Genomic DNA, 27,624 nt, shown 5'->3' on the forward strand with positions numbered 1-27,624 from the left:
TAGTATAGCCCCATCTCCGACTCTTGGCGTTAAAGTCGCCCGCAATGATTAGAGTATTCTGCCCCGCTAACTTTTTCGCCTCCACAAAGAGCCTAATAAAGTTCCCCTTTGTTTGTCTGGGTGGGCTATATAGATTTACGATGTAGGTGCTCTTGGCTTTTCTTTTCTTTTTGGGAATTATCTCCGTGATTACGTGCTCTATTTGGGTATACTCAAATAGAGCACGTAATCACGCAGATACGGTACTCTATTTTGCTTAAGTTCCAGCATTTATGTAACGCTAGTAGAAACGGTTTCACACTCATAGACGTTTTGTTACCGTTACAGTTTTTTGGGAGACGTCTGCAGTACGTGATGGTGCAAAGGACCTACAAATTGCCTGGAGGACCCAACGATTCTATATGTGTCATGTCGCCCTTTTCAGTCATGATGGACACTGAGCAGCACGAGTTAGAAAAGACTTTCACTTATCGAAATCTAAGCTCTACACAAACACTGCATGAGGACCTTACGAGCAACGCTACTTACTGGTAATGTCTCAGCACAAGGATTTTACTGCGCCGTCGGTGCCTATATTAGGAGAAATTTAGATATTCTTAAAGTGCTATCGAGATTTTCGCGAGCTTTGATCTCTTTTTTCACATGTTCAGGAAAGAATTTTATTTTATCGGGTCATGGATGAATAACACGCTTTTAGAAGCTCTTTTTTTAGATTTCTCTTTCACTTCTTCCAGCGCACAATATTACGAAGCTTTTATCCGGTTAAAGAAGCTCTGATCTCTTGTTCCCTCCTGTTTATTCTTTGTTCATTCGGCATGTCATTAATTCTGTTCTTCTATACCTCTCCTACAAATTTTTACTCTGAAAGGTGTGCAGACAGCTTGCTTTAGCTACTAGTACCTTAATAAAATCCCCAATACTGCACCAACAGAAGTTGCGAGTTAGTACTTCGAAAACTTATGCAATACACATTTAGCACATTTATTTTCACACAGCCATCGCCCATGGTTGCTCGATAGAAGTGCCCGTAATAATCAAATACTACAATAGTTAGCACAGCTATCTTACCACTGACTAGCCTACCACCACAGCGTTATCGCTGAAACAAAGGTTTATTGGATCACATGCATATAGTTCTAATTAAACTACTTCATGCACTCCAACTAGTTCATTCTAGCTCAGGCGTTTGCAGTAAGAGAACTTCGTAACTGCAGGACAAACGGAAAACTGTGCTTTTCATAATAGCCATCGAAGTATGGTGTAGCCTAATATATCTGTGCAGAAGCAATCGCGAACAAAGTATTGCTTCCGGCACCACTGCACGTCGAGTGGCCACATTGACAGAGCGATGAACTCTAATCAGCCGTAAGGGTGATGACGTCAGTATACGAAAGCGCTGTTTCCATAAACGTATGCACCATTCGTTGCGTAGTGTTTAAGTCTAGTTTGGGGAAAGTATTAGTATGATCGGTGATCTTGTGCCTTGAACTAAAAAAATTAGATTCGATGGGCTTAAATAGTCTAGTATATTCCCAGTAAAATCGACCCATCATTTCATCGGGTTCTACTGCGAATTATTTGTTGGTAGTTACTTCTGCATAACGGCATTCGAAAAGACATACAAGACAATGGCACACACATTATTGTAGACAAAAAGCGGACGCTCCTAATTCAAGGAGGTACTTTTTGCTTGACGTTCTGTGTTCAACATTTCTTTTTCAAAAAAGTATTCCGACGACAAATCTATCAAATTGTTCTAAAAACTAATTCTAAATGTTCATTTCAAACACATTGCCCTACCTAAGAAATTGATCGTGTTTTCCCGCCTAACCAAGTAGATATGTTGACGTCGTGTGCAACCGGCTTAACGTTAGCGAAAAGACGGGGAATGCGGGAGATGGGAATTCAAGACGATGAGCAAAACGTGAACAAGGTGAATGCAGGAGCCAACGTTTCGACAAGTGGACTTGTCTTCTTCAAGGTGACGTATGCTTTCCTCGCCACAGTATATATAGGAGGGGTTCTTCGAAGAACCCCATCTACGTCGCCTTGAAGAAGGCAAGTCCACTTGTCGAAACGTTGGCTCCTGCATTCACCTTGTTCACGTTTTGCTCATCGGTTAACGTTAGTGGCACGTTTGACCATCGCGCCATTTATACTTCTCAGAGCATTACGTCCAGTGAAACTTTTCTGCTAAGAAAATTTATAATGCTTGCTTCTTCCAGATAAGAAAGCTGGTCGTCGAAAAATAACTATGCGTATACCTGCCGAGTTGGCCTAATTTACTTACTTTCCATATATCGCGGTAACATTTCATTAAGGTGCCATTTTGGTGCAATGAAGGTCACTACCAGGTCAATGTGTTAGGAATTCAGGTCTTTATGGTAAGTAGTCGTGCTCCATAAAAGAAATCCCACTCACTGCAGAACGATAGCAGTGATCAGATTTCGTCGGTCGCAGAAATCGACTGTGCCGGTAGAAAACGACTGTGCCGGCCATGTAATGCATAGCGCATGTAATCAATTACATTTTAGAATGAACAATGATTGCCAGGAGAGGAAAAGCAAAGTAAAAGAAACGGCTATGAACTCGGTGTTTTGATAAAATTAGAAATTCTCAGATACGTGACTGTGTCGAATGGCACACGTCTGGGGAAATTTACGGTCAATGGGTGCATTATTCGCCCTGCATTGGACATGAAAGTGGCTGGTCATGATGATCACACTGGCTGGAGAAAATAACCATCAGATCCTCATTCGAGTGGATTTCATGCGTATCGTTATAACACCACTACCGCTAATTGCGCTGGCAATATATCTTGTGCAATTTTGATATATGAGAACGTCCCACATGCTAACCTGTGCTTACTCGGAGGACTGGTTGTGTCCACCTTTACTTTTTTCATTAAAATATGTACTGCACTTGTATACGACTGCATAGAGTTCCGATGAAAATACTTGCACCCTAATTCATCTTGTAGAGTACTCGTATAGCACAGAAGTCAACAACGTGGGTGAAAACCAGCACTTTGCACTTGTACGAAGCACATCGAAGCATTTTGTTAAAAGAAGTAACCGAATTCTGCAAACTCAGCCAGAGGACGCTGAATAATAATATATAGATACTTGTTTAAATGACAGAAATATTATAATAGTAATTGCCTATTCCAGTAGATGGACCTAGGTTAAGCTAGGCAAACATTTTATACAGATGCAAGAGGCATCACATCCATTCACATGTAACCCACCCGTATCCAGTCTGGTACAAAAAAAATCATTTTTTTACATACGGCGCCAATAAGAAAAAAAAGTACCTGGGTACGGATGCGCAATTAGAATTCACAGCCGCTACGGAAACCGATTAAACAATTTATGCAAAGCATCGGCAAAGGCTGAAAGCTGTGATTTAAACTGGAATTATCCGTGCACGAACGTCGATATTGAAAGCTAATATTGTGCACCAGAATCACAGTGTGCCGTCATGCCGAAGACAAACAGAAATTTGCAGTGTATTATCTCATCTGCCGCTCGAAATGCGCAACAGCTTCTGTTCAAAATAACAGTCGTGTGGGTACATGTTGCAGCGAAAAATTGACTCGATCATCCCCCATGAATATTTTCTTGAGATTTTAGGTTATCTATACATTAAAAGGACATTTGTACAATCGCGGCTCCATTTTTTTATTTTCTATATTCCTTCGTAACCTTACTTTATGTACGCTTATGCTTATTTTTGCGAAGAGAGAGACAAAAGGGAAGTGCTCATACGTGATGAAGAAGCGGCATAGATATTGATCTATTGCTTTAGACAACGAAATATGCAGTAAATCGTAAAGCGTAACCTAGGATGGCCGTAGATTATCATTCAGATTGAAGTTTAAACGATATTGGGCCATGAGAACGGACTGCAATATTCACGGTCCACAGTTGATAGTACAACAAGCACACATATATTTCACATTTGCGACTTTCCTGGGAATGAAATGCGACGATTTGGATAAGGTTGCTTTAGCATTTTTTTTTCTGCGCTCTAAATTGACAGACGCAAAATTTGAAACAAGTTCTAACATAGGAATAAGGAAACGTGAACCAAAATGTTTAATCTCTGTTATTTCTAGGCCGATTGCAAAATTTCGCATGCATTTTTACGAGACATATGCTCGGCCGAAGAAAGTTATATTACGGAAGAAACGCTACAACTTTGTTAACTCATCGACGATCATGAGTAAGTACGCTGGTCGCCAGTCGTAAAAGTGAATCGACTGACGCTACACGTTTCTCGGTATTACCACGTACCACTAGCAGAAATTCAGCTTAATTGTTCTATAATATCTAATATGATCAGACGGCAGTGAAGCTTTTCGCAACATACCTTCCACAGAGTTGGAATAAAAACTGCTGCTACTGGCTAACAATTACCCCAACATGCAACGCCTTGGCGTATATAAATACCGTTTGGAGCAGCTGTTCCAGCTGCTCCTTAGCCTACCTCTAATAGTCAGAGCACTGGGCTCGTCCTCGTTCCCGAGCCTGGGCTCCCTATGAGCCCGCGCTTGAAGTCCGAGCCCAACCCGAGCCTTGTCTTGAAGTCTGCGCCTGATCAATGCTCGCGTATGCATCACCGAGCCCGGTTTGACTTCGGCTAGAACGATGTTTTTCAATGCACGCTCTAAACATACCATTGCATATGTGCAATCTTCAAAGGCAATTCAGTGAAACCGTAGCGACAATAAAACACCTTGTAAAAAACACATTTTTCTCAGCCCCACAACTGAGCTGCTAACGTAACAAGGTATCTCAACGCCTAACGCCTAACGTATCTCGTTAGGCGCTTTATGCAAAGCTCTCCTGTGCACACATCTGACGTTTAAAACATTAGGGTTTGCTCAATTTTACAAGAATGGCTAGTGAATATTATCTCTAGGCGCTCTCCATGACATAAGTCTACTGAGACGCTTTCAGTGAGGCGCGTAACATTGTTGTCGCTTCAATGTACTGCTGTTCATTCTTTAATTTCCTTTGCAGGACTGACGTTTTCCTTAGACAAAGAACAATGACGAATGCTACACATTCTTCATTGACATTGTGATAGCGACTATATGAAAAAAAGCTGAGAAAGTAAAAGCTAGGGTGTCATAAAAAGGAACAAATGGTTGGCGCATCCATGCTTTAGAGAATGGTGCACCCAAACCTTGAAGCAACCTTAAAATCTTGTTTTTGAGAAACCTCTATGGGCTTTCCTTCTAACTTCGAGCTAAAGTCTCGTTAGTACTTTTTTTTTTATTTCGCAAACATTCCTCCGCGTTGAGGGGCTTTCGCATAAATTATTTTATGTATTCTACACGGCATCTCACAGTTGTCAAATTATTCGCCCTCTTTCTGCAATCGGCAAGCCTCCTGGTTAGCTGATATGGTACAGTGGCCGCCACGATAAGGTGGGTCGCGGGTTTGAATCCTGGACCAGCATAAGTTTTATTCAAAGGCGAAGCTTTCTTTCTGAGAAACCCGTATAAGTTACGTTTGCAGATCCGAGATACAGCCGGGTGCTGTTCCAACAGGTGATGTTGTTTAATATCAGCATCAGAAACCATGCTGCTCAATTGTATACATTTATGCACGCATAGATTTATCTACTGACTCATCGGTGTTACCACTCCTAAACAACACTGCAGCTAAAACAGAGGCTGTAATACAGCGCGCAGGATTTAATTTGAGCACCTTGTTTTCCTTTACATGCACCCAAACCTAACTACTGTATATCGCTACAGCTACTGCGCTAGCGCAGCATATCTGCAAGGAGGGGCAACGCATCAATTTTTAAGATGAATGTATTTTTGTACACTGAATTCCGTGGTTTCTGAAACAGAAAGTACTGTGACAAAAAAATGGGGGTGCAAACCAGCACAGTAGATGTTTCTACCAACGTCTTTTATTAACTATTTTATCAATGTTAATGATTATTTCTTCAAGGTTATATCAATCTCTTTTATTAGCTGTTTTATCAATGTTAATGAGTATTTATTCATAGTTATGTAGCACTTAGTGTCACACTGACGATTTTAAGTGAAAAGACAGGACGTGGACGTATGTCGCGCAAACTACCAACAGTCTAATACTGTTAAAGAACTCGCTTATATACGAGGAGATATGGCGCGGGGGGATATAAAAAGATATGACATGGTGACGACATGTGATCATAGTTTGGGCCAGCCATAAGTCGTTCACTTGCATCCGTTCGCCCTGGCAAACTCGTCCTCAGCTTTAATAAGCGCAATGGACGGAGTGCCTACGCACATGTTTTTCTTTAGCTATCGCAAGTGCCTTCCGTACTTCTCACTTCGTTTTTGTTTTTGATGTGTCAATGACTGTGGTGCTTTCTAGTAGGCGAGAGCACTTGCATTGTTTGCAGTGGGCAGCGAAATTGATAGGTGCTGTCAGAAGCTGGCACGCGTGTTTGTGCTCCCGTAACCTATCATTTAGACAACTTGCAGATCGCCCAATGTACAATTTCCCGCAGTCTAGCGGGATTTGGTAAACTACTAAGGTAGCACATTTCACCTATTTTTTCACGTGCTTGGTCTGACAGACCGTAGCACTTGAATTGCCTGCTTTGGATCCTGCGTTCACCCTCTTGCAAATGTCTTTTAGTTTTTGCAGAGCGGAGAACAGTACATGAACATCATGGCGTTGGGCTGCCTTTTTTATCCTATGTGACAACTGGCTGTAAGGCAACACCACGCGTTTCTTTTTCAATTTTTTTCCTGTGTTTTCTGCCTTTTCCTGTTGGCCCTGGTATCGAGCAACATGTTTTCAGAAATTTGGACCACCATACTGTTCGGGTACCCACTGTTTCTTAAGCGGCATACTTGCAAATCGATGCTGTCCCCCGCAGGACGGTGGCATGATTTTTCAACTGCTTCACTAATGCAAGCCTTGGCGATGCCTCTTTTTATAATTTTAGAATCGCAAGAGTCACACCTCAGGATTTATTTTTTTACTCTAGTTTTGCAGCACCAGCAAATGTAGGAGCCTCTGAGCCTAATGTTTATGTCAAGGTACTGCAATCGACCTTCTGACACCACCTAGCAGCATGGCTGAACACTGCAAACAATGCAAATGCTCTTCGCCACTATAAAGCACCACAGTCATTGGCACATCAAAAACAAAAACGGAGCGATAAATATAGGAGGCACTTGCGATAGCTAAAGAGAAAGAGCTGTGTGTAAGCACTCCTTCCATCGCGCTTATCGAAGCTGAGGTCGAGTTTGCCTGGCGAACCGGTGCAAGTGAACGATGTATGCCTGGCCCAAAGTATGATAACGTGTCTTCACCTTGCATATCTTTTTATATCCCCCCGCCCCGCGCAATATCTCCTTGTATATAACCGAGTTCTTTAACAGTATTAAATAGTTGGTAGTTTGCGCTACCTACGCCCACGTCCTGTCATTAACCTAAAATCGTCAGTGTAACACTAAGCGCAATATTCTCACAAACATCCACCAAAATGCCCCCTTCATTGCTTTATTAAAAGAGTATTTCTTGTTTCCGGATATATTCAAAACGTCAAATTTTCGGCTAATACGCATTGTTAACGTAACATTGCTCAGTATTTCGAAAAAAAGACATTTTTTGCTGATATAGAACATTTACGACTTTCACAGGACTACAATGAATGGATTTGATTGAAATTTGCTGGTTCACCCAATGTTAGCTAATTTTCAACCTATAGCTGCTGAGAATGATGCAGCGTGTTTAATTTTTCCTTTTGCAAGCCGCATTTTGATTGTCAAGAAGTGCAAAACGGCTCGTTTACTTGTATTTACGTGGAGGTTAAAGCTGCCCAAGTAGGCAAATTTAGTCCGGAGTCTTAGAAAAAGCTTCTATCACAGACCCAGCATTGCTTTGAATGTCAGACCAGAATCTGATTCAGACCTTACTGAATTGCCTTTAACCATACAGGTGCCTACGGATACGATCTTGACCCACCATACTGGCAATTTCTGTATTCTCGCGTAACTTGCGCTGTTGTCAATGTGCGCCCAAAGACTTATATGTACAGTGGTAAGTTCATTCTATTCTTAAGGTGTCACTAGTTTGTGAACAGACTGGGGGGGGGGGCTTCGATATATTAAAGGCAGAGTGCCGACCAGCAAACTTTCTTTTAGTTCCGGCATTTGTTTAGGCTAACTGAATACGTTACATTTTCGCTTCAACTATAGAGCGAAAAAAATTACGGATCCATTCGATTCAAAACAGTTTCATTTCATGTGAACAATTCACAATTTATTACCCAAAAACAGCACAATATTATGTTGTTCAAGAGCCCGTGGCTGTTCTGAGCGGCGCTGAATAATAAGGCGTGTTGTTTATTCGCCAGACCACACGTAGTTGCAAAATCGTAATGTATATCCAGCACCATTGCTGGAACCACGCGAAATGACGCTTTATTAAAGCTGGGAGAGAGAGAGACAAACATATACTCAGTAAGTGCAGAAATTCCTCCCCCGTGTTCGTTTTACTAATATGTCCAGTCGAATACATAGTAGCACTTTTATTGCGATAGCATTATATGGACACTCCAGGCGCTTTTCTGCCGTCGGCGTCGCCGTGAGGTTCCGTATGAGTGTAAGCGTGTTAGGGTGAGCCAGCGAACGGGGTTAAATTTCGCGTGCGCGAGCGAATAACGCGGCTGCCATGCATGCCCTCTCCTATCGCACGCGAGCTAGGGGGTTCAGGCGAGGGAGGAAGGACGTTCTTCTCCAGCGGCTGCTAGGGTGCTTGTGTGTCCTTGTCACCCGCCTCTCCGTACAGAGTGGAGACAACCGCGGTGCCTACTGCGGTGTTGGCCGTGCGAGTTGCGGACGCCGTAGTACACGCCTTTGGCGGACGCAGTAGGGACGCGTTGAAAGCGCTCGTGTGCTCTGAAAGCAATCTGCTACGGGGGAAATGCGCGCGCAGACGTAGGCCTCATCTCAAGAGCAATCTGCGATGCTTGCAAAGTGCGCGTAATGCCGGTAGATTCGTATGCGCTGGGCTTCCGAGGTTTCGTTCGCGTTGAAGCGAGAGATTCCCTTGCTGTTGGCGCAACTCCTCACTCTCAAATTTTGACAGCAAGTTTCGGCGCTCACCGAGTGAGATGTGTTTATATTTACCGTACGTGTCTGACACTATGCTGGTTAACTAAGTTAAAACACATTGATCGGCTAGTTGGTTTCAATACACGATAGAATGTGTAAGCGCGAATAGACAAGGACGTTGAAAGAAGCAGACACGCAAAGGCAGCGCTGTCTCTCCGTGTCTGTTTCTTTCTACGTCCTCCTTGAGTCACGCTTATATTTTCTATCATTGTTAGTTTGGTTAGTAAGCGAATGTTTACAAGTTTATGCGGGCGATACAACTGCTACCCTTACTTCGTACAGCTATAAATCTAATTTGCTATTGCCTTCGGTGTTTCGCTTTTCGGGCGGAACTGCGATGTTTTTATCTGAGCCGCTTGTTAATTAGCACTAACGAAGAGACCAATGCCTGCCGTGCACTGGCATAGTTGGGACAAACAAAAGTGTCGGCTGTCTAGGCTGCATAGCACGCATCACAGTCGTGCGAGACCGCTTGTCCCAAGTGATGCAACTATTGTTGCATTAACACTGCACCTAGCCTGGCGTCTGACGCAATAAGTTGAGAACCGTATTAACGATGCTCATACTTCTAAAATTACGAGAAGACAGAGTGTGTTTACAGATGGAATAACACAGTTGATGTTGAGGGAACACAATGCTGCTCATTCTGCAAAGACAGTTGTAAAGCAGTGCATGTATTTACCCTGTGCACATTCATGAATGAAATAGAGTGCAAGCCAACACTCTTGATGTGATGTATTTTATGAATAGTACATTTGCAATCTTTTTTATGTGAAAGTGTTCCTAATACTGCTGGAAATGCGTGGCGAAATTTTTCGAATCAATTGTGGCATGTGAACTGCGCCCTCGGTGGACGAGCATGGCGTGAATGATATGAAGGTATTTTTGAAATTCTGGGTTCTCGCCACAAGGAAGAAATCTTGTAAAAAATATTACGGTAGAGTTAGTCTCACGAACACTGTCGAAGGTAATGGGATTAATATTCAAGTACTCCAGTGACGCAGCGTATTGACAAAAATATGTGTAATTAAAATCTTTAGTGGCCAATCTGAGACCTCTATCACGTCGACTTAGTTCTTCACAAACTGCCCTCTGTATCGGCCCTCTTTCCTCTGGCGCTCGCATGCCAAGGTCGCCAGTGAGCATGGTTATATGAAAACGACTGTCTTCATATAAGGACTTCATGTAGACGCAACAGAACTGCTTGTTGGCCAATACATGTGGACGATGCAATAAGGACAATGAAATGACAAAGAAGGAACGTGAGTGGAAGGACGAAGGCAGTATGAGGACATGATGACAATGAGATGGCACTTCCGCAATGATGCCGATGGTATAAGGACAACATTATTACGACTGCAGCATGATGACACTGGGATGACGACGAGAGGCAATGGCGAGACCACAACAGCACTTCGAAAACCAGACGATGCCGGCGGAATGACGACTATGAATTGACCGCGGTGACGATATACGATGACGCTGCGACAAGAAATCCATGATGTGTTTCAATTGCAGCGCCCACTGGAAGGGCAAGAAAAAACGAAGACCAACCCTGACTGCGAATTTTAGTCGCAATGCTAGAGTTTTCACAGCGTAGCTATTATGGGCTCATTCGAGTAGCCGTTTCGGTTGGCGTCGTTTTCGGCCGCCCCCTGTCACAGCCAACGCCAAGAATGAGGGAGAAAATACAGAGTTCGTCCTGGGATCCAACGCGGACGCAATACGCGGAAATCAGCGAATTTACCACTGAGCCACACAAGTGCATGCTAGCTGGCATGGCTAGCATGTTCTAATATGTTAGCAGATAAGAATTTACCGTGCTAGTTAACTTTTGTGCATTGGTTCCAGAAATATCTCACGATAATTGTTTGTAAGGGTAATAGTGTAAAGTAATGGCTATGCCGGTGCTAAATCTGGTGCAGCTCTGCAGATACACTTCTGTATGATTGCGTCTGTTTGGGCACGTTGAGAGTGCACTTTAAGAAAACGTGTCTAGCGCAAGTACATAAAATGCATGCCAAGAACACAGGTGATGGGTCCCTCGCGTATAATTCTAAGAGCTGTGGTTGTAAGCAGTCAATAACAGCATATACAATTGCAAGTAGGGACCGTGACTCTTTACCCACGAGAAGTTTAATCGAAATGTAGTCAGATTCTCCTGGCACTGTCCTTTAATATGTATTATAATTGCTTATCCTCTCAAGAAAATTTGGTATTTGAATTGAGTTCCTTCGACTGAGATTCCAAGGAAAACAGGCCACAGTAATGGCAAAATTACCTACAGCTTCTAAGAACCACCAACCTAACGAATGCCCAAGCAGACGCTCAGGCAGCCATAGGGTATTACTTTTAGATTTTGCTTCTTCGTAGGACGAAAATTCCACAACATTGGCCGTTAGCGACGCACCGTTTCCTGAACCCAAACAGCGTTGAGTGCATGTTTTGAACTACAGTTGCTGCCACATCACAATCCGACTAAAGATTAGGTATACGCGAGGCCAAGAGCCTCAATTTTGGGGATTTACTTTAAAAGGAAAATGAGAGTATCGAAGGCCATCAGCTTAAACAAAAATCTAACGCATTTGTATTTAAGAAGTTTCTTGAATGAAGCATTCACATAATACGCGGGTGCTTCCTCTAGCTGACTGTCGTGATGTTTTCTTCATTCAAGCTGGACCCCCTGGAAACCGCATCCGAACGAAGCCACAATGTGAACTATGGATCACCGCAAATTTGTTGAGCACTGCAGAGGAAGTAAAGCACAGAAGCAAATTGACCTTATGTCATAGTTACTTCAAAAGGTTGTGTGACATATCAGATGTGCAAACAGTCTTTATTCCGGAGCACTGTCTACGAACTCAATAAAGTGAACGGTGAAAAATATTACTAAGGATGTTTTCGGCATTAATTTGACATGTATTGTGCGTCTGCGGCAATCGGACATTAGCGGCGAAGACTATCATCCCAGCGTCATGAACGTGGAAGTTGTTGATGCCCATCATTTTAGAGAAGGTAGGCGCCCTTGAATGCGATTGGCGAAACAGCGAATAAAGTAAGTACTTATATATACAGAACTTAAAAGTAAAAACTGACGTGGAAATGAAGATTATTGGATGAAAGTAGAGAGAGTAAAAAGGAGGTATTGATTCCGTTCTGACTGAAGGAGTACAAAATCAACTTAAATTATCATCCGTATTTTTGGCGGTCTTTTTTTTTGTTGTTGTTTGGCGTCAAATCCCATACAGCAGCAAGTAGAATAGAGCATGCTAACCCCTATCCTGACCTATCATGCGAACGCTTAAGCATGGATATCCGCACTCCGAAATACCTACTTTAAGCCTACACTGATTGAGTTTAGTCCTTCTAAGTATATCATCTTCACACGTGGTTTATGTATGCTGGGGGCAAGCTTCTGTGTACATCGCGCGACATCACATCTAGCTACTTACAGCAAAATCTGGCGCGGTCCTGACGAATCCGCCAGTCACCAATTTCTATAAGGCGCCTAAAAAGCTTTTCTGAATGCTGCGTTGCAATGCGAGAGCCTGCAGGATATCAGCTGCGTAAAAAAAATTTTCTCAAAAATTATCTTTTCATGCTAGGCCGAATAGCCCAATAAGAAGATTAGCGGTTCTACCCACAGCGGTCATGCAACTGTACTTCACAGGGTGTGACTGCAAGAAAAGAGGTAGGGGTGTTGAACCAGACTATCCTTACGTGACACGTCACACAGACGACTCCAACTGACAAGCACAAGCGCTAAAAGCATCTTTCATGACCTCTGCGACTGAAGCAATTTCAGTAAATAATACTTTATAATATTAAACAGCGCCAAACTACGGTAGAAAGCCAGAGTTCTGACTGGACTTCCGCCATGTGGCGCAGTTTTGAAATTCCAAGCATTTCATGTCAACTCGCCCTAACTCCAGCTTTAGCAGCAGACAATGCGCGAGGCTTGACACCACATTGTCTTTTCAGCACGTCCTACTAGTCCGAAAAAGGAATATATTAGGGACGTTAAACAACACTTAAACTGCACTCCGAGCAAAAAAATAGAGTTGTCAATATTTTTAGCAGAGCACGGCCTCCGTTCCAGTCTACGTAACCAAATGACTATGCATTCTGACGGGCTCGTGCGAAATATTATAGAAATTGCATAGGTAGAAGGTTCATTATGCACAGCCGTACTTATCTGGACGATCTTTTTTACACAGTTCTCTCTCTTTCTTAACAAAATAGCGAGCCAGACACCGAGCGTCTGGCATCGACTTCTATTTATATTACGTTGAGATAAGGTGTTCAAATAGTTGCAGACAAAATGTGTTTGCTGTTTTTGACATTGAAACCCCCCAGATGTTTCCTTAGAAAATATTATATCAAGTTCTCACTTTCCGTAAATGTGGTGAACAATACTTGAAAATACCGGGAAGCTTGTAGGCTTGCGTCTCAATAAAAGGGTGAAAATAATATTGTTATATCCTCGTTCGCAGATGGCTTAGGTGCCTTAGATGCTCGAAAACTTTCTCCGTTGTCTCAGAAGATCAGCGTGAATTTTGCATCTCCAGGAAATTGGAGCAATTCAATCGGTGACACGTAGCCAGAGTTTGAAGGGCTAAGAATAATCAAGTGTTTTTAGAAATTTACTCACTAAACGTTTTCACGTCGATTTTCTTGCATTGGCAAAACCACGCAGTTGCGTGTTACCGGTCTGCTCGGTTAACTATGTGAATCACGATGCTTATATTCCGTTAAAGTTGGAAACCTGTTGTGTGTGACACATGATGAATGTTAATCTGTCTAGGTTATTTATAGCTTTTGTAAATAGTTATCGATTCAATCATTCGTGAGCGTAACGCCCCGATTATCCGCGATGTTTTCCAGAATCATGAGGCAACGGCAAAAGGCAGGGAAGTTAAATCAATGAAAATAAGGGTATTGTAGAGAGTACTGTGCACGGAAACAATTTATGTTTGGACTTTGAATAAAAGTGTCTCAATTCATTTTAAACATTCGTTCGCACACTTCTTTCCACGCGCGTAAACTAACTGGAAAGTTGCGGGTAATACGCCTGTGAAATTCAAGTTATGTGGCTTAAATAAGACATTTACAATAAATTGTCTATCCAGGTGCTCCACAGTTTTGTGCATGTATTGCTCGGAGTGAAAAAAATTGTCAGTTGCTTCACTCTAAATACTAATGACACCAACACCAAGTTCAACTATCTTCACGAGAACACCAGTGCGAATTTGTCTCGTAAGGTAAACGGATGTGCAATAATTACTGCATTGCCTTTTGTTCGGCATGTTGCTAAACTGACTTGGAAAGTACATTGAGCCCCAGCGAACAAGGACAGAAAGGAGACCACACCACAATGCGCTATGTTCAACAAATAGATTTTCAGGGACATCCTCCTATTTAACCCATGCGCAGTGGTGTCACCTCCTCCAAATTTTAACCATAAAATAGCGCATTCTGGTGTCGTCTTCCTTCTGTCCTCATTCGCTGGCGCTAAATAGGATTTCGAAGGCAATAACTACTGCTCCTTGTAAAAAATAAATTGAGGGTCACCTAAGTATCCTTACGGTTTTTCATGGCAAACGCGTAACGGCTTGTGCAAATAATCTGCGGGGCTTCGGCCGCACAATTTGCAATAAGCAACATCATTTGCGACGTTGGCAATCAAAACACCCTTGCACGCAGACTGGGGCATTACCAGTATGTTTTACAAGGAACGCGAAATTTTTTCAGCTCCTCTGTCGTAACTACATTTGTCGGCAAGGCCAAGGTCATCGAAATTAGAGCGAACGTTAAGACACACTTATGTTCCTAGTTAATCGCATGTGCACCAAACACTGACTTGGTAAACATTATTTCAGCAAGGGCGAGAAAGTGTCGCATTACCATCTTCAGCTATGTTTTCTTATGCCTATGCGGAACTCTGCCTTAGGAAAAAAATTACACTTTCTCAAAAAGCGGCACATTGTGGCTTACAGGTACCTCGCAATTTCGCTGTTCATCGCCTAAAAATCGCCGTTAAATAGTATTCCTCTATCCACTTTTCTATGTTTTTATCATGCGTGTTAGAATGTTCGCTTAGTATCCTAGCCTAAATGCAGAATGTACATTCCTTATAGTACGTGACCGCACGCTACAAGTAACGGCTGATTGGTAATGAGCAGGCGAAGTTGAAAGTTAGTCTGTTCAGATAGGCCTTGGGTAATAAATTGCCTATTCAAAGATTTTAATGAGAGGCGCCTAACTCAGGATCTTACTCTGACAGAATTTGAAATTCCACAGTGATCAAACATAGTAAAAATTGCTGTGAGGCTATGAGAAATCCTTGCTGGAATATACATAGTTCGACATGTAAAATAGATTTTTTGAAAGAAAAAAAACTTCCAAATCAATTGTTGGAAAGTGTCGCTCGACCTCTATCATTTATGCTACGAACTGTCCCGAGGTAACTGTAAGCCACACCAAGTTTATATTTCCCAGAAAAAAGAGACGACCTTATGCGCAGTTTGTACTAAATTTTTCTCGTTCACGGCCAATGTAGAAGTGCTGAAATAGATACTGAACCATCGTTTTTTCTCCTGATATAATGGTAGAGCTTGTTTAGATTTCTCCGAAATTAGAGGCTTCTTGTGGATAATACGCAAGGAAAGTTCGAAGTGTGCGGGTAAAATACTGTCCTTGCAGTAAATTACGTATGCAAGCGACACGGTGCTTTGTCGGCGTAATACCTGTGTTGACGAACCCAGTAACATAAACATAGCACATCGTCCCTACGGCGACGCTGCATCCGCGAGATCCGCCATGACGCCGGCACACGCGATAATCTGGTCACCTATAGGCCCGAAGGGGAGACTCCGTCATTCTTTCGGAAGTTGCTGGGTCATTACAGAGTCCGAAATGGACTTTAAACTGGTTTAAACTGGACTTTAAAATGGTAAAGGCCATCCGCGGTAACGAAAGCGTTCTTCTCGCGGTCGAGTTCATCCGCCGAAATCGGCGAATAACCGGATGGGAAGTATTTCGATCCGTGGCGGCACTCGACAACCTCATCAGTCCGCGGGAGAGGGTGCACATCCTTTTCCGTGATCTGGTTCAGTTAAAGGTAGTAGGCACAATATCACCTCCTGCCTTCATTCCTTTTTTGACCAAGACAACCGACGATGCCTAAGGACTTTATGACGGCTCAATTACACATTTCGTTACCATGTTGTCCACTTCACTTTGGATAACGTAGTGTTCTGCGCGAGACACGCGATAAGTTCGTCGGCAGATAGGACTATCATTACCGCAGTCACTCTTATGGGTCACAACGGAAGTCTGTCCCATCGGGCGATTCTCAAAGACAAAGACGTCGCGATAAGGCACCAGGGAGCGACAAAGATCCGCTGCCTGTTCGGGAAGCTCGTTTGGGCGATCTTCGAAAATTTCCGGGGTCGGACGTTGCGGAACTGACCGGACAATACGTGGCTGGAGGTGAGCACGGAACATCAATTGAAGATGGCGGTACCGTCGATGGCAGACGCGTTGCCGAGCGGCATGCCTTTCGGGATAACTTGCGCGCTTAAACCAAAATATAAAATGAAGAAATACGCGGTTATCGGTGATAAACACAGTGATATAGGAAACGGCAAGTGCCCGCAGCAAGAGAACATCGACATTACGATTCAGCGCATACTCACCGTCATTAAAGGATGCGAAGCACGTCAAAGACATATACATTGCGGCTTGAGGCGGTAACCGTGCGAAGTCTAGAGAACATAAACGAGGCTTAGCCGATTTTGGACGACATATGTGAATGGGCAGCACGAGTTGGAGGAGGCCAATAAAAAGTCGAGGCCGAAGATCAAGTCATGGGATCAGCCTTGCAAAACAGCAAATAAAACGTAAATGTTCAAACCAGCAACAGTTGTTGGGGCAGTGCACATGCCAAGGATAATTGACGTTGCCCTATCAGCGACCCGGATAGCACGAGATGTGGCAGGTGTGCAGACTTTCTTCTGGCGGCAGCGAAGATGGTTGCTCATCACCAAGATATGGATTCCGGTATTAACAAGAGCTGGGAAAAATACATCGTCAACTTGTACTTTTGCTGTATTGCCTCTGATGGACAGGGTGCGAGGTTTTTGTGGAGACGTCGACAACGCAGCGTCACCTCCGGGAGCTGCGGAAGCGAAAGTCGTTCGGTTAGTCGAGAACGGGCCACGGTGCAAACTGACTTCAAGCCGACATATGCGAATTCTTGGCACACAATAGCCAGAACAAGGGGAACCGAAGGAGCGCATGTATCATTGAATGGTGGGTACAGAGCCACTGCCCCCACATGGATTCCAGATTACAGCCCAGGATCTTCGTCACCTGCTCTGAAGGCTGCTGCTGCCACGACGGAAAGTCCTGTCGGTCTTCGCAAGGCGATGTTGGGAGGCCATGCAAATGGCTGATAGATACGATGCCGTTTTACGCTTGCACTCCGTGACAATGCCACTAACCGAAGAACAGTGGAATCCTACAAATGAGTAAATTGAAGGCGTCATGGGCGATACATTTTAAGTCCGACTTTTTCGGACATCGGAATTTCAGCGTCGGCCTTGCTGCAGAGTGCCAGCACGTCTTGTATAGAGGCAACGTAGCCTTCAGTGGAAGTCTGAAGTCGTGACACAGCTCTGTCTTGGCCACGACCTTCCAAACCTGCGATATTGTGAAGAGATCTCGCAGGTTCTGCATGCACGCATCCTAGTCACGCAGTTCGTGGTTTTCAAACATTCGCACAGTTCCTGCAAAGTAAAAAAATTATGTTCGTTAGCAATACTATGGGACTCCATTCGTTGTGGCGGCTCACCCGCTCATACATCTTCAGCATGCCGGTGACGTCGGCGTCATCGGTGCCGCAGAATGTTCCTGCCTGGATCACGAGGATGCGTGAGTACAACAATTGACGCAGCCGACGCAGGCATTGCCGAAGTAGCCCCGAACTAGGCTCTGTGAAAGAATTGAAATCTCCACTAAAATATTCGTTACCTATGACTGCATAATACTTCTGGTCTACTACTTTTCGGTTATGTAACGGTGCTTCATGAATGTTATTGCTTCGTGTGTTTTATTTTCTTTCTTCATGTATCCATTAAATTATATTTAGTTTTATAATTTATGAGATTGGTTTCGTGTTATGTGTGAGCCACTTACGCGCAGTTCTTAGTGCTGTACATTCTAAATAATTTTTCGTTTACTCTTTTTATTTCATACTTGTGTTTTTTCTATTTCTCTTTCTCTTTAACCTTGTGTATGTGCTGAATAGACACTGCAGTGACTGCCGTGTTCCGCATTTTCATGCAGGAACTTGTGTAGGTATGTATGTATGTATGTATGTGTGTATGTATGTATGTATGTATGTATGTATGTATGTATGTATGTATGTATGTATGTATGTATGTATGTATGTATGTATGTATGTATGTATGTATGTATGTATGTATGTATGTATGTATGTATGTATGTATGTATGTATGTATGTATGTATGTATGTATGTATGTATGTATGTATGTATGTGAGCTATGCGACCGGCGACACCCATGACCTTTTGCGGTGCTCCTGTAAACAGGCTGGTGCTCATGTCCATGAATATCGAACTACGTAAACGCATCCGGTGGCAAGTGCGTTCTCGCAAGTAGTATGTTTACAAGAATAACCCCTCTTCGGGTCGCTTCGATGTTAGGCATGGAGTCTGAATAACATCAAATCGACTTTCCTCCTACTATCTTATACAAAAGCATTTTGACGGGGTTTCTATTAAATTATTATACTTTCCGAGAAGCGCCATACCGTCGCTTGCTAGCGCACGTGTTTCCTTACGTCTAGTTCATCATAAGCATCACTCATAAAGCACCGACGCATCGTCTGCTTTGTATAAAATTTGTTTTTCCAAGTTACATGCGAACCCAAACACCTTTAGTAAAATAATATATTGGTCATATGAAGGGTTAAATTAAAGTTTTCATACAAGATTTCTTGAAGCTCATCTGCGTTGAAAGTAGCTGTAAAGTGTAGCAGGGGCTGCTAATGCAGAACAGTATCTCAAGGAATTTGCCTTATGAATGGGCCGTGCGTCTCATTAATTTGATTACTAAAGAGGACGCTAGTCATGACATTCAAAATGAGTGCGACATGGTTGGCGTGTGGATTTAAGGCGTCCCATTTGAGACGGGTATCTAGGATACTGCGAATGCAGCCCTCTGAAACAAAATCATTCATGCGTTGTCGTTATGCTCTGTGGACTTGCAGAATTGTGGCGATTCTTTGCTGAAAATAGAAATGGCGGCAGCGCGTCCACTTAGCACAGACATGCCGCGCAAACGTGACTGCTTTCGCGTCTCCATGGAACGGCCTATATAAAATGACGATATAGGCAGCGCACTCACAAGGATAGCCCAGAACAAACGCCAATGAAGATCCATGCCCAATTGGTAGAACAAGGATGAACCTGCAACGAAGGCGTCGTGAGACACGCGGTGTGCACTCAGATAGTTAGGACTCGCCTAGTGTAAGCTACAGCGTATATGGCCCGATGGCGCAACCGGCCAGAGCCTGCAAAACACGCAGTTGAAGACAATTCAACCGGCAGAGTGGCAAATAACTTTATAAAAAGATAATATTTGATCATGGTTTCCTAACAGCATAACAAGTATGAGAAACCAAGAAGGCGCATGACCTTTTTTCTTTATTGTTACATAAGTACTTCTATATTCTAACCATCTGCCCTCTGTAAGCTTGCATGTCTTGACATTTCACTAAATGAAAACATCATGCAAACATTAACACGAAGTTCACCATCACGTCAATATGCCACACTATCTTTAGGCGCACGGGAACATATCCTTTACATCATACGGAATGTCACTCGTATAAGGTAGATGACACCAAAAATTAATCAAGGGACACTTAGGGCGCTATAACGTAAAACTATTCCAAAATTTTCTATTCCAATTCTGCTATCAGCCCTCCACGATTGGCCAAAAACTTTTTTCGACCACCCCCACTTCACCTGTCTGTCACGCGACGTCACGAAAACCGCGATACCTCCCCATCTGATATGATGTGTACACACTGATTATGCATGATTTGACAAAAAAAGAGAAAAAACAGTTATTTCTGATTGGACCCCTTTTCGCCATTAGCCCTCGGCTATTGTTAAAAAGTTTTCGGGCTGCACCCACTTCACCTGCCTGTCACGCGACGTCACAAAACCGCAAGAACTCTCCGCGTCAATGTGACGTGTACGCGATAAAGATGCATTAATATGCCGAACAAAACTGAATTTTCTTCGGAATAGCCGCAGGCTGCCCCGTTCCGAAAGTAATAGAAGATGGCTGCCGCCGATCGCTCAGACGCTGGCTACTCGCGCCTGCCGGAGAGCGTGGGTGTATTTGAGTATAATAAAACTTCTTGCGTGGCCGTATAACGTTTTCGAGCACTTTCAGCACGTTTACTCCCTCATTCTGCCAACTCTTCTTTGCTGAGGGTCCGTTTTAGCGTCATTCTTGAGCTTCCGTTGCATGCCGGCGCGATTTTCGACCAGCCACCGCAAGCTAAGTAAGGGAAAGCCGACCAATCGTAGACGCCGGCACCACCCTCTTCATCTGGTTATCGACTTTCAGTGCAGTGGCTCGGCCCCATCGAATCCCTCTCCACTTGAGAGTTCTCTTCGCCTCTTGTCAGCCAATTAGATACGACAAGCCGCTCAGTGTAGGCAATGTTATTCGTTTTTCAAGCAAACAAAAGTGACCTCCTATGAACGAGGAGATCGTTTGATTGGTCTGTTCAGATAACACTGCGGGTGACCGCCCGGTGCTTGCGTTGGTGGTTACGCAAATATGACGTCAGGAGATTGGAATAGAAACATATTGGAATAGGTTTACGTTATAGGGCCCTTAGTTATTCCTACGTGGATGAATGCGAAAGCGCTGCCGCCAACCTGCGATGCTTAGACATTACGCCACGACGGAACGCCGTCGTTCATCTCTCACCAACGGTCGCAGGTTCGACTGGCTAAATTACCTCAACGTTAATTAACTCTGCCTTAAATACCACCTTCTTTATTAACACCAAAGACGTGTTCTTGCACCATCATTTCTTTGCTCCGAAAGAACTTGATTTTCTTCCGCATGAGCGATTTCATGCTTTTTCAACAGTACACCGTGCCAGCTTTGTAAATCAAGGGTAGTTCAATTCAGAACATTTATTGGTCTATGAGAACACAGCAATCGCTACTGTAGCTACAGGGCACAGTAGAAATTGTTTAAATTCACGCTGCACTATTCCCCACACGCACCAAGGCACTTCCACAGTAACTTATTCGAAGACGCGGAATACTAGCGCTTTCGTCTTTAGCGCAGAGGAGCGTTCAACTGATAGTACGACGAAGTGAAGCTTAAGAATTTCTCTGACAGCAGTCTCACCTTGTATTAGATAGGAAAGACGTCCAGTCATGCTGTGAGTTTAGTCACCTGTTTGCCACTTCCTGCTCAAGCCACAATAACCTTGGACAATTTCCAGTGGCATGCTTGAAACAATGTCTCTACGATTTAGTTTGAGGACATGCCGAGACAATTCCAGCATTCTGAGTAACAAAATGTGTCGATGGATGGGCGGTGTTTTGTGGTTTCACTTGCGGCTAAACAGAAACACATGCTTAGTTTCTTGCAGGAACTATAAGAAAAAATTTCATGCAGCGGTCACGAGATGAGTTTCGTGATCAACATCGACGTGCTCAGCCATCTCATACGTCAGATAAAGCAAGACATGCTGGCGTAGTTGTACCTGAAGCACCAGCCTTGCGGTTCCCTGAATCGCCTGTATCTTGAATGAATAATTAAACATAAGCGCTGGGGACTTCAGAGCCACCCGAAGCGCCACAACTCCCCATCTGGTACGACGGCCAGCTCTGACGCTATTGCGGCAAATCTTATGAGCGACCTCCTGATCAGATTTACCCGCACTTGAAGTACTGTAGCCATTCAACAGCTAAATCATGCAATGTGATCAAATCACCAAAGCACCATAAATTTCTATTTGTCATCGTCACCTTGTGCCTATTATTATGTCCACTGTAGGAAGAAGGCCTCTCCCAGAAATCTTCAATTACCCATGTCGTACGCTACCCAATTTCAACTTCAGTTTGCAGATATTCTTATTTCATCGCCCTGCCTAATTTTCTACCGTCTTCAACTGCGCATTTCTTCTCTTGACAGACTTCGTAGCTTTAATCCTCCACCGATCTTTATAGGTAACACAACCTACTAACTAAAATCACCAATTCCTCATCCGAAAAGCAACACTGAACTACCTAAGGAAAGATGATTATAGAATGAAAATGCTAAAACAATGCGTAAATTAACTGAACTTCAAACATCTTTTCTCACCCGCGACTTGTTAAATAAAACGTTCAAACTTATGTTATTAACAGGCAGTTAAATTTTAACGCTAAGAAATTTAAAAAATCACCCGCGGGATTTACCACACATTTACTTATTGAGTTGGAATAATTGATGGGATATACAGTGATGCCACTGGAAATCAATACGCGTATATGACAAATTATCAATATTCCCCAAAAAAACCTTTCAGCAAATTGCTTTAGCGAACTTATTCCAATAAACGAATTGAAGCCAATCTTCAAACAAGCAGGATTGGCAGGAATTTTAAAGGCTTGATTACTTTCCAGATAAGCGCGGCATCAAACTTACGGCAAAAATGGCACTGTTGTTACGCTTGCTCATTTAAAAACGCGCCTTTTTATGCACTGGAACTCTATATTTATTCCAACACCAATGAACTTAGTGCCAAATTTTGGGAATGCATACCTCGAATCGGGTGCGATCCTGAGAAATGGTTCTAAGTGAATGTGGCTTTGAAATTCCCGGCTATAATTCGTAAATTATGATGTGTCGTGTAAAACAACTAGTTGCAAAGTGAACCAGCAAGGCATTCTTCATTGGTCAAGCGTTGGCTCTGTTCCTGTCTCTAGTTAACTCAAGCAGCGGAAAAGTTGTCTTACGACCGGTAATTCAAAAACAAAATTGTGTGAACGATAAAAATTTGAAGCCCTGTAAAAGCCACTGATAACTTTGTCTTGAGATCCCCGATGTTTTCTTTTCCTATGTGTCCTTGTTCCGTGAAAACTGTCAGGTTGATTGCATATAATCCAGCCAGGTGGCTAGCGGGTGAAATAATTTTAGAACAACACGCTCAGAAAACATTTCTTTTCAATTAGAGAGGTAAGCCTAACTTTACAACTCTTCTTTATTAAATATAGGTAGGCCTAACAGGGAGGGCACCCCTAGAAGACGGCAATGTGAAGTGTGGGCAAGCGTGGACAAGAATACAAGTGAAAACGACATAGAGTTATCATCAAAATGAAACTTCTACTCAGCATTTTTCTACAGCAACTGTGACACGAGAAACATTTTAAAAACATATTATCCCGAAAAATGCCAAGGAATAAAAATACTAATGAAAAGCACGTGGCTCCGACGTACTTTCGGAATTGTTGTAAGTGAAAGTTTGTGTACTATTCGAGTTTATTAGAGGTAATTGACGGTAATGTTGCAAAAGATTAACGCTTTATTATCAGCAAAAAAAGGATCAATTGAGAAAGGAAGGTTGCCAAAAAGACGGAATATTTTTCTCGGTGTGCGATCGGTTCTCATGATAACGTTAGGCAAGACCAGGTGTAAAATGTATGTGGAAATGGTAAGCATAACTTGTGAAAAATCTTTCACGCTTCGAGAAACATGGGCCTGACAGCACACATGTGAGTTGACGCTCAAACGTACATGTGCAAGCGATTTTAATGACCATGTAGAAGAAGATAATAAAAATTAAGTCAGAAAGGTTACCTTGTTTTGGAAAATAAACCGTTCAGCACGGTGACAAAAATAGGCTGCAGTGGACGCAATTGAATCTATGGCGAAACATCTCTCTTCAACACCGCCTTGCGCTATGTGATGTTATTTACGAAAGTCGCATAATAAAAGCGCATCAACTGGAAGAAGCGTGCGAGTTCAAAACGTTTTCCGCCATGCATCAGGTACTACGACCTAGAGTAACTGTTCCCATTTTTTGACTTTTCTGCAACTATGCACTTGACGATCTCAGCACGTTTTCTCTCCTGAAAGGGCTGAGTTGTTCAGCGTTGGCCGAAATACACGCGTGGTGGCTTCACGGTATACCTTGTCGCTCGTGTAGCATTTGTGTTTATCTAAGTAGTACACAGAAAACACAGCGAGAAGAGTTTGCTTGAACCGGTATTGTGCGCTAGTGTTTACAGACAGGAAGAAAGTTCACGCTTTCGTTGCCTCACACGGCGCATTACATCAGGACGAGTGCTGACACCTAGGGAGCTGCAGCGGCAATATTGGTGATGGCCAGGGAGTTCATAAGGCCAGACGCATGGCCTCGTTGGTACAGCATATTAGCACGGTTAATGGAGTCGCCTTTTTCCGCTGAAGCAATTCTCAATTTAGAACATACAAGCACTGCAGCGACGTAGAACACCAGATTACCAGTAGCACAAGAAACGTAAAAGAGACGGAGTAAGCTTTGATACAGCAGTGAAACGATCATTCACTCCAGAGTCAACGCAGCCTTGGCCAGCTGAGACCTCCAGGATCATCAATGGCTCATCGTGAGGGCCTAGGACGTGTTTCTAGCTTAAGGCATTCTGGAATGAGGAGGCCTCTCCAAAGCTACATTCACATAGTACAGACGCTTATTTTCTCTCTCTCTCTCAACAGAGTCGTCCCGCTGAAGAAGATGACAAATAAATCTTCTGGAAACTGCGAGCTACACGGTCGGCGTAGAAATCCTTCCTGTTTTTATGCCTCGTAAAAAGATTTGACGACGTGTCGATGACGACACCTTGTCTCCGCCTGCGACTTGGGCACAAGTTACAACGTACATCATGTTTTACTTATCGCTCAATAAACTATAACTATACTCAATAAATTTTACGAAACACCACTGCGATAAAATGCTCAACGTAAAAATTGCACTTGAGATTCCGGTACTCGTAGCTGTTCTGTTCTCGCAGTGGTGGTCAGCAGCGCAAGCTAGTGATGTCACTAAACCATTCCAGATTGGACACGCAATACGTGTCTGCACGCTTTTTTTGCGCGTTTGTGCGGATAATGTCTCTTGACAACCGACTCACATGACCACCACCACAAGGGAAGTCGACACGCAATGCAAACGTTTTCTTTTATGCAGTTAGGGGTTGCACGAAACGCGCTTCGGAAGTAAGTTTTCAGAAGTTTAACGGCAAACACCAATGCCGCTCTGCAATTTTTGACCTCAAAGGTAACGGTGATACAAATACAATGCCTCGATTACCGCACCACGCGCAGCCTCGGCAAGACAGGTCCAAGTGTATCAGCGAACCAGCGTCAAAGTAGCGAAAATATATATGTATATTTGCGATCACCGTTTCCTCGTCGCCTACTGCCCACGAAACCGAGACGGGGCGCGAGAGCTCGGTAGTGATGCTTGACGTAGCGTCGCTTTTCCGTGTTGCTGTCCCACATAGCTGTCGGAAGGCGTCTTTGGCGACGGTGCCTTCGAGGTTCGCTGGGTACTGATCTGACGAGTACGGGCCATCGCCGAAGACATAATGGGAGCCCTGCAATAGGGGCCCCTTCCGCATTTTCTCGCCCCTTTCAAAAAGTAGGTTTTCATCTTCATCCGCGCAGCTTGGCGCAGTGACGCTCGGCGTGTGCAAGAACACCCGTACGGCCCACGTAGAAGTGTACTACTTAATTCGGCCACAAAGGCAACCCTGTACATTTTCTTTGGACGACTATGAAGATATTGCTTAATGTCGTAGACACCATGACCGGTAGTGTAGTGGGTTCTACGATATATCGAACCCTGCCTTCTTGTTACGGTGATGTTGCAAGCCCCGTCTCGCTCCTCTGTTGCCTCCGTTACGCATGTGTGAAGAAGGACTGCGCACATCATGAAACGAATAAAGGATTATTTTTCATTGCAATTACCACCGGTTTTAATAAACATATCGAAACACTTTTTTCTACAAAGTCGTTCTATTATACTCTTGGAAGAAGGTACACTGCTCAGACGGAAATTCTCATTACTCAAGAACGAAGAATACATTTTGCCACCATGTGCCACGAGCAGAGAAAATATTTTGCGCAAATAAATAGGGAGATTACACATGCCTACGCCCTTAATAAGTAGATCACGAGCGTGTGCGTCAATGAGGGCAATCTACGGTGGAGCGTGAGAGAGCCACAATAAAAGCACGGCATATTTTAATTATTTGTACGACACTGCCAGTTGCCTTTCGGAAGCCAGGGCAGGAGTGGTTATCAACGAAGTGTTAGTGTTACATTAGGTAAACGTGCATATATTTCAAAAGAAAAAAGGAAAAAGAGAGAAAAACTACAAAATAGAAAGAAGAAGAAGGATAAAGAAAACAGCAAGGAGGTCTTCCAGCCCAAATTCAAGATCACTTTCGAATAACAATCATAAAACACGGGCCCGTAACAAAAAGAAAAGGTTCTATGAGATCTGTCTGTTGCATCGAAAAAAATGGGACATAAATTAGCGCAAATTAGTGGACCTTAATGCCAGCATTAAGACCACATTATGTGCGCCGCTGATATGACCCGAACAATATCAATGTGGCAAATCTGATAGATCAGACATAGTCTGGAAGGCCAGCTGAAATTCATGGAACACTAGCTAAGTTTATTACTTCTTGCCGCAGAGAAATCCACTCCGCGGCAATTCGTGGGAAAAAAAGAAAAGCGGCTTGCTTAAGTTTATGACAGCGGTATAGGAACAGCATTTGCAGCTAATGTCTCGTGCGTCTTGATTTATTTAACTGCATGTGTGTATCAAAGTCCCGTTTTCTCTGATTGTTTATAATATTATACATGATTTCTAATCGGTGGAATTGAAGGCGGGAGTCGAGTGTTGGAAGGCGTGATCGAATTCGGAGTTCACTAACAGGTGTATTTAGTTTGTTGGCATTATAAATGAAATGAAGTTCTGTAATCCACTTATTTGGGGGCTTGTTGGTATGACATCGTGAGGCTCATAGAGCGTGAAAAAAACCAGGACGAAAGGAGGACGTGACACACACAGGCACTATCTTGCAACAATCTTTATTTCGATCAAAGGACCCACCCATATATACAACTTTTCCGAATCCATCATAAACAATGCGCACTTTGCAAAACATGCCTTACCCACCCTTACGCAGGTAAGCTAACTCTTTCCGGGAAAGGGCAATTGAAGGTTTTCGAACATTGTTATCCTCTCGCCTATCAACCATTTCTGCTTCGATAATTTAGCGAGTTAATCTTCCTCGGATTCTTCTCACGATGGAGCAGTCTCTGCATGCTGCAGCACACGTCGAGTGGTCAGCGGCATCCGTCCCGGCAACAGCACACTTGCAATG

At 43.4% G+C, this 27,624-nt stretch overlaps 1 protein-coding gene across 1 annotated transcript; it reads left to right on the forward strand.

Moving 5' to 3' along the window:
* Positions 1–332: 332 nt before the first annotated feature.
* On the forward strand, positions 333–12,010 carry LOC142564599 (uncharacterized). The gene is made up of 4 exons (XM_075675654.1): positions 333–530; positions 4,118–4,224; positions 7,959–8,060; positions 11,811–12,010. Exons 1-4 carry the CDS (start codon positions 355–357, stop codon positions 12,002–12,004), a joined length of 579 nt encoding a protein of 192 aa, XP_075531769.1. The 5' UTR covers positions 333–354; the 3' UTR covers positions 12,005–12,010.
* Positions 12,011–27,624: the final 15,614 nt, after the last annotated feature.

The sequence above is a fragment of the Dermacentor variabilis genome, chromosome 11 (genome assembly GCF_050947875.1).
Source record: "Dermacentor variabilis isolate Ectoservices chromosome 11, ASM5094787v1, whole genome shotgun sequence".
NCBI lineage: Eukaryota > Metazoa > Arthropoda > Arachnida > Ixodida > Ixodidae > Dermacentor > Dermacentor variabilis.

What these genes read in the sequence shown, in the direction of transcription:
- LOC142564599 (XM_075675654.1), top strand. Translation starts at nt 355, where the DNA reads ATGGTGCAAAGGACCTACAAATTGCCTGGAGGACCCAACGATTCTATA. An exon ending in ACGAGCAACGCTACTTACTG is followed by an intron (nt 531 to 4,117) that starts GTAATGTCTCAG and finishes TGTTATTTCTAG; the next exon opens with GCCGATTGCAAAATTTCGCA. An exon ending in AAAGACTTATATGTACAGTG is followed by an intron (nt 8,061 to 11,810) that starts GTAAGTTCATTC and finishes TCTTCATTCAAG; the next exon opens with CTGGACCCCCTGGAAACCGC.